At 31.3% G+C, this 8284-nt stretch overlaps 1 protein-coding gene across 1 annotated transcript in view; it reads left to right on the top strand.

Moving 5' to 3' along the window:
• Positions 1-2365: 2365 nt before the first annotated feature.
• The window catches only part of LOC139481392 (receptor-type tyrosine-protein phosphatase epsilon-like), a 36573-nt gene continuing 30654 nt past the window's right edge, over positions 2366-8284 (top strand). Inside the window, exons 1-4 of the mRNA XM_071264707.1 lie at positions 2366-2483; positions 6157-6297; positions 6578-6838; positions 7298-7429. Of these exons, the coding sequence (XP_071120808.1) occupies positions 2402-2483; positions 6157-6297; positions 6578-6838; positions 7298-7429 (616 nt within the window). The 5' untranslated portion in view covers positions 2366-2401. The remainder of the gene's footprint in view (positions 2484-6156; positions 6298-6577; positions 6839-7297; positions 7430-8284) is intronic.

Raw genomic sequence — 8284 nt, 5'->3', positions numbered from 1 at the left:
ACATCCATACATAGAAATGCACATATAGCATGCATACATAGAACACACAAATTCTATAAAGTAGCTTAAACACATATATTGAAGCATGCATGGGTAAAACACAATAAAAGCAAAAGTTAAAGGGTCTGCATCATAAAAAAGCATACAGGATCAATTAAATAGCTAGAATAAGCATACAAATATAACAGAAGCCATTGGCGGATCCAGAAATTTTCATAAGTGAGGGCCCACTGACTGACCTAAGAGGGGGCCCGCTCCAGTCACGCTTCAGTGATTCCCTATATAAGCAACCAATTTTTTTCCCAAAAAGGGGGGGGGGCACGGGCCCCCTGGTCTCCCCCCCCCTAAATCCGCCTCTGGAAGCACCAGCTATAAGTTAAAAGGTTTGCAATACTAAAAATAAAGACTTAAAACTGAGAAAAATTAACAGAATTAACTGGTTTCCAGGCGATATTAAAATTAAACATTGAAATGAGCTGCCAGACCAATAATTTAGTTTAACGCTATATTAGGGTAAAGACAATATCGCTATTTGGAAATAGCGCTTGAACTATGCATGTCATGCAACAATGACTGTTCCTTTGTGGAGTCAGACACATATAAATGGATATATACCGAGTGTAGGGTATTTTAAAAGATCAAACTTATCAACGTCACATTGAAATTAACGAAATCACAGTTATTTCATACGCGCTATAGTTAATGGCTGACATTAGTGACGAATGGACTTGCCTGACAACTGACCCTGAATTGTTATAGAACTCTCATCTACATAAAAAGGAGAAACTTCAAAGCTTACCCGGGAAAAGAATTTCTGTCAATATAAATGCTCCTGCTTACACCAAAAAAAAAGTGTCCACTCAAAAATGATTATGTATGTACGGGCGGGCATCCTTAATTAGCTCAAAGAAAAAGAAAAAGAAAACTTACCGCGAAATGAAGAAATATCATTTTCGCTTATATTTTTAATTTCTTCATTTCAAATAGATTTTGAAACTAAAAGTGTATAATTTTTGCTTTTTATTAAAGGGGCACTAGCTCTGTATCTGTATTGGAACGTGTTTAGAATCCTGTTAAGGCTTGTATGAGGGTTTGGATGGGGGTTAAATGATGAAAGAATAAGTGCCCTTAAAAATGAAGATTAGAGAATAACGGGCAAAAAAAGGAAGATAAGAGAAATGTGTGGTCTAATTTTTCGAAGATTAGAGAAAAAAGGGGTTAATTCTTTGAAGATTAGAGAAAAAAGGGGTGAAAATTAAATGTTTTCAGGATAACTGACCCCCATCCAGACCCTCTTGTATACACGTTACGGTTCTCAAATTCTTGTTCACCGATTTGACTTAAATTCTCATATTTTATTTATAACAATGTCAAACATGTATCAATAATTTAATTTTGGATGTAACGCCGTCTTCTGATTGGCTGACGTTATTTTGTTATCAGCCCATAGACATAATTTAGTTATGTGACCGTGACGTCATCAACGTTTTTTCATGGTTTTCTATTGTTTAAAATGAATTTAGAATTGAATTATAAGAAATGACTGTAATATTTTTTCTGCCTATTCGAAAAAAAGCATAAAAAATGTGGTGCACACTGTTAAATAACCCATTACGCGCGTTATTCAGTGTGCATCAAATTTTTTATGTTATTTCTTTATAGACAGAAAAAAAATTACAGTCATTCCTTAAATGTTATAAAAAAATCATGCGTTATCCATCTCTATTTTAGGGGTTAAATGAAGTCCACATGGATACAGATTCAATGAAGTCGAATTATTCACTTACCGAAGTGAATAATTCATCATCAATGTTTCAGGGCTCAGCTTATTTTGACAACATTGAACCATACTGGCTGCTAAAAGCGATTATATTTTACTATTTCACTTTATAAATGCCCGGATTGAAAAAAATATCATATCTAATTTTTTTTTATTTATCTCGTAGCCGTGCTAAGTTTTAAAGTAAGTAAGTAAGTATTTTTTATTGGTTTGAAATCCAAAATTACAGGATTGGTACTAAGACAATACACATTGGTTATACACAAACATACAAACATGTATATCATACCAAATTCATAAACATTGTATATATACATAAATATACGTGCTAGGAAATATGATTTGAAAAAACAAAAGTGATAAGTCAAATTTAAAAAGGTTTCTGTTTAATACTCCGTCAGACCTTTCCGATTGAACTTTTAAGAAATATGATTTGAAAAAACAAAAGTCATATTAAGTTTCTGTTACTATCAGACCTTTCAATTTGTGAACTTCATAGATTCTGTAATAAAATGAAAAATAGAATAAAAAATATTTCAGCTGGGAACAGTATGTAAGTCTTTTCGGGTCGGAGTTCAAGTCTTAGCGTAACCTGATTAATAGGATAGGTAAACTTGGATTATGTCCCTTTTATTATTGAAAACAATGGCCGGCGATGGGAAACTTTTACTTGTGATTTTATGCTTATTTTTTGTTTTATCAGGTAAAAATACTTCATTTGCTGGTTGTTTAGTAAATAATATAATATTAGACACCGGGTATAGTATTTACTAGGTGGTTTTTGTTGTACGAGGTAATTTTTACAAAAGGTAGAGTCGAGTGAGTCATTGTTTTTTTTCCAAAATTGAAAATAGCCGACCACTTTCAGTTTCATAACAAATATGCACAAGATGTAAAATAAATTGTATACTAATGTCCGTCAGGAAATAAAATGTTTCGGTGATTGTCTCACCATTAGAATCTTTCTGTTTCAAACCATCCAGTTATTGTATAAAAAAATATTCATTTTATGCACTAAATTTTAAATAATTCTATAATGACAACATCATGAATACATGTATGTAACAGACATATGCTGCATTGGACATGTACCTTATATACCATGAAGCAATCCCTCAGTGTAAGATGAAAGATCATGCATTTTGATATAATGACCACAACACAATTGCATTTGTACCTGTAAGCTTTGTAATATTTGAACTGTTTGTTTTTAGTGAGGGCCTCAAGGTAGATTAGCGAAAGCTAATTGAGTCACCCTCTTTAAATTAAGTCATTACTTACTTAACTGTTTAAGTGCTAGTAGGGGAAGATCTTTTCTACTGATTTAATAACTAGAATTATGCAAACAGACTTAAGAAAAAGGCATGTACATTTTGTACAATGTAAGCTCATCATACAATTATGACACTTTTTCTAGTCAACCTAGATCGTGCAAAATACTTCGCTTAAAATTGTAACCTTTAAAATTGTTGTCACGCACTAAAAAACCCCATGGAAACTTTCAAAGTTGGCAGGTACATGTATGTAACAAGTCTTACTATTTTTATGCCCCATTTATGGGCATTATGTTTTCTGGTCTGTCCGTCCTGCTTCAGGTTAAAGTTTATGGTTTAGGTAGTTTTTGATGAAGTTGAAATCCAATCAACTTGAAATGTAGTACACATGTGTTCCTTATGATATGATCTTTCTAATTTTACTGCCAAATTAAAGATTTAACCTAATTTTCATGGTCCACTGAACATAGAAAATGATTGTACGGATGGGAAATCCATGTACTTACAAATGTATGACACATTCTTGTTTGAAGAAAAAAAACACGTCATAACGATAATCGAACAAAGCAGGCTGGGTTAGTGGGCTGCTTTTATGGTAATTCAAGTTACCTTTTATTCACCTTCTTCCACCTCAGAGCTATCAGCTCTTTGATTATTTAACTATACCCAAATAGTGACAGGGGAATTTGCAAGGTCATAATCATGATAATTATAACTTTCAATCCATGTTTTGTGTAGAGAGAGTACAAACTCACAGTAATAACCTGTGCAACAAGTGAACAACTTGTGCATTATGTATGTGGTTTTCCCGGGCTGGGCAATACTCCCAGAAGTGGGTAATACTGGGCAATATATTTTTTAAGCTTATTTCAACAAAAAATAGTAGAGACTTGTTGTAGTTTCATAGTATTATACATGTAGCTAAATGTGTACAATTTATACAGATAGTCATTAAGAGTCATTTCTAGAAGATTGATAATTCAATTTCATTCTTTTCTCCACTACTTCTATGTAGCCTTTGTAGGCAGAATGCAAATTTGAACATTTCAGGATACCTTGTTAATTTCTATGTATTGTTCCAATAATCCAAACTTTAAAAAAAAATGCAGTGTTTATGTGAATTATAAATTTAAATTTCTATGCAATCATATTGCTAAATAACATGAATAAACACCCTATAAGGTCAAGTCATTTACACTTATTGAAATGAAAAGACTGATTATTGTTGCATAAACATATCTGAGTTCTAATCTGAATAATTACTTATTAATTAGTGATGTACATATAAATTATGCCAAAGTAATTTTCCTGACATTTTCTTATTAATTCTTTTTGTAAACATTTGTAAAGTCACTCTCAAACAAGTAAACTTATTCATAAATCAAAATGTGTTTATAAATATCTTTAATGTATTGCATTTGAGTTTGATCACTGAATCCTCCTTAAAATTCAGGCCATTATTTTATATTACCCAGTATTACCCTGTAAAACCCAGGTTTCCCCAGTATTTCCCACAGAGCTGGGCAATACTCATAAAACCCAGGTTTTTACCAACACTAAGATGTGCTCAATATCCATGCTTCTTTGTTGATTGTTAACTATACATTGTAAGGTGACAATTGGTAAACTACTGATTCAAAACACAGGTAACTTGCAGGTGAATCTATGGAAAAACTATCATAGGGTTTGCAATAATTGAACTAATCTTTCATCTTCATGTACATTTTGTAGGTCATCAAAATGAAATACAAAATAAATCATCATTTTATAACAAAAGTTAAAAAAAAAATAGTGTGGGTAATTTCCTTGCTCCGTTTTGTCATGGAGACTGTAATTATATCATATATAAATAAAATTGCATCTTTTCACTGCGCCATTGCAAAAAATTATACTTCCCAGTGGACATAATGGTGGAAACAATTTATAGATAAACTATGAATTTAATAATGTCAAAGTTTATTTGTCACTATACAATAAAATTGAGAATGGAAATGGGTAATATGTCAAAGAGACAACAAACCTGATCAAAGAGCAGATAACAGCTATGTATATATAGCACTATTAAGTGCAGTTAAGGATGGAATATTAATTTGAAAATAATTATAGTAGTCGATTTTAATAAAGCTACCATTCTGTGTTTCCCCATTATTAATGCATGAATGGCTTTATTATGACATTATTATAAAAAAAAACATGAAAATATACATTAAACACTTGGATTTGAGATGTGACTGAATGACATTTTAAGGTTATGTATCCCATCATTTACTGCTGTTAAGTGATTATGTGTAATTTTGCATGAACCGATCACAAATGTCAAACAAATCTGTTCTAATGTTAAATGATTTGTAACTGACATCTGTTGAATTTGGGATTTTCAATATTTGTTTTACACACATTTTTTTAAATTTCTGTATGAGAAATTGAGAATAAAATAATTATTTTTTATTTGAAACAGTCTGACACTGAAAATATGAATTGCAAAATTCTAGTTTTCCTCATTGTAGATTAGTAAATTAATTGAGGGGATTAAGATGCAAGTGTGTGTGTTCTCTAACGATGATATAAATTATTGCTTAACAAAAATTATACATTATTGGCTAATGTCAAAACAAAGGCTTGCTTTTAATTTTATGGTTTAGTGGTCACATTTAAATAATGAGTTACAATTAATGTATAGACTTAAAGATTTGATGTTGTAAGAGTTAAAATGTATACATGTATTATATAAAATTTTGTTGTCATAATGCTTTTGAAAATCGTGACAAATCCATTTTTAAAAAAACATACCATACTTCATGTATTTTCATGTCATGCATGTAGTCACTGCATTCAAAAGACAATTTACGTTATTGATGTTTATTTTGCAGTACATGTGTATATTCTTAATTTGCATTTTAATACCACTGTACATTATAATCTAAGGAGATGATTGCTTAAGACACAACTATTCAACAGAGTCCAAAATATAATGGATTCGTCATTTTAAGCATTTATTTGACACAATTTAAAACCCTGACCTCAATGAAAGATTGAAATATAGGTTTTGTATTATAGTGAATATTGAAGTGACATATGCAACCTAATCTGTTTTTATTTCAGATGCTAGCTGTCCCCAGGGGAAATTTGGCTTTAAATGCCAGTTCAAATGTGGATGTAAAAACGATGTAACATGTAACCCTTTAGACGGAAGTTGTCCTGATGGTTGTAACCCAAAATTCTATGGTCCACATTGTCTATTACGTAAGTAAAATGGTCCACATTGCATTGAATCTACATATACCGGCATTTGTCATTTTCATTCGTTATTAAATAAATGATTTTCACAATGAGAATGTTTTGTTATCAATGATATGTCGTCACCAAGGAACAATAATAATTATATATAGATCTACCTGGCAGCATATTTTGTGACAAGTTTCCCACCATAAAGTAAATCAACAGTCACAACAGATGTTTCAGGTAATCTCAAGCTTATAATGATTCTTAAAATTGTTTAATCATATTTACTCTTTTCTTTCAGTTAACCCATTCATATATGATCCCCTTGGTAAATTATACACCGGAACTATGAACAGTACAGAATCAGGACAACAGTGTAAGCCATGGACTACAAGTATATTCAAGCAGTTTTTTAACTATACAGGTGGCCAGTTTGCTGACAAATCTATCCCTGGAGCTGTTTGTCGTAATCCAAATATTCCTGCCAAAAACAAAACATCGCCATGGTGTTTTACGAATATTAACACATTGAAGGAAGAAAAGTGTTATTTATCAGAAGGAGGTAAGACTTGATGTAAATTCTAGATTCCTTTAAAATACTCTTTCCAACTTTTTATTTGCCACTGGACTTATAAATGTCTAGCAAGCAACAACCACTCAATGTTTGTGGTTGATTTAGTCCTACTTCTGTCTAAATGTCTGTCTGGCTGGCATATAAGTTTTTCCATACTTCTTTACGTCATGCTTGAAGATAATGATTTAATATTTGGTAAATAGCTTTTCATGCAAAGTTACGGATAAAACATTTCTATTTAACTTCCTCACATGTCTTTTCATCATCTTAAAACATGTTGTATCCTCAGACATTGAACTTGAAAATTGGGGCCAAATATGGCCCTTACCGAACCTACTCCTTTAATTTGTGATCAATATCATAATAATAAGATTCATCTTATTTTCATCCTTGTAATCCATCTTTTAAGCCTATAAAGTTGTATATATATATATATATATATTTTAGAATGTCCTAATGGGAGATTTAGCCCTAATTGTGTAGATGAATGCCATTGTCAGAATCTAGACCCATGTGACAAACAAACTGGTAAATGTAAGGAATGCTATGATGGATGGATTGGACCAGCATGTCAGAAAAGTAAGTTCGAAAGATAACTATGGTTAAAGGGGAAAAAACCCAACATAACAAAAATACACAAAATTGATTCCTTTACATAAACAGAACATTGTTTTTGGAAAGATTGGAATTTGTTCTTAATCTTTCCTTAGGCACTGGCTTCCCTAGCAAGAAATATCTAATTTGCACAATATTGTGCAATAGCAAGAAATTTTCAATTGCACAGTTTTTATGAAATATTATTTGAAAATTGGAGTTATCTTTCTTTGTCCAGAATAGTAATTGAATCAACTTAAATCATTGTTTTATACAATGTAAATTCACTTTTACTACCAACTAATAAATTAAAACAATCTTTTCATTCAGTGTTTATAAGCATTTTTTTTAAATTTTAATATTTTATGATGTATTTAAATGAGTAGTTATTGTTGCAAACTCCATTAGAAATTTGAATTTAGATCAGTTTTGAAAATGGAGGGGGGGGGGGGTCAATTTTTCTCATTTCAGATTTCATAAATTAAAAGAAAATTTCTTCAAACATTTTTTTGAGAGGATTAATATTCAACAGCATAGTGAATTGGTCAAAAACAAAAACAAATATTTTAAGTTCATTAGACCACATTCATTCTATGTCAGAAACCTATGCTGTGTCAACTATTTAATCACAATCCAAATTTAGAGATGAATCCAGCTTGAATGTTGTGTCCATACTTTTCCCAACTGTTCAGGGTTCAACCTCTGCGGTCATATAAAGCTACGCACTGCGGAGCATCTGGTTCTTATATGTTACCATTATGAAACTGATATTTGATATTGTACTTCCATAAAGAAATGGAGGTCATTTATTTAACATTTAATATACGTCCATGCTACAAA

This window comes from Mytilus edulis, chromosome 1 (assembly GCF_963676685.1).
Source record: "Mytilus edulis chromosome 1, xbMytEdul2.2, whole genome shotgun sequence".
Taxonomy (NCBI): Eukaryota; Metazoa; Mollusca; class Bivalvia; order Mytilida; family Mytilidae; genus Mytilus; species Mytilus edulis.
The sequence above is the reverse complement of the archived record's forward strand: the minus strand, read 5'-3'. Positions and strand labels throughout refer to the sequence as shown.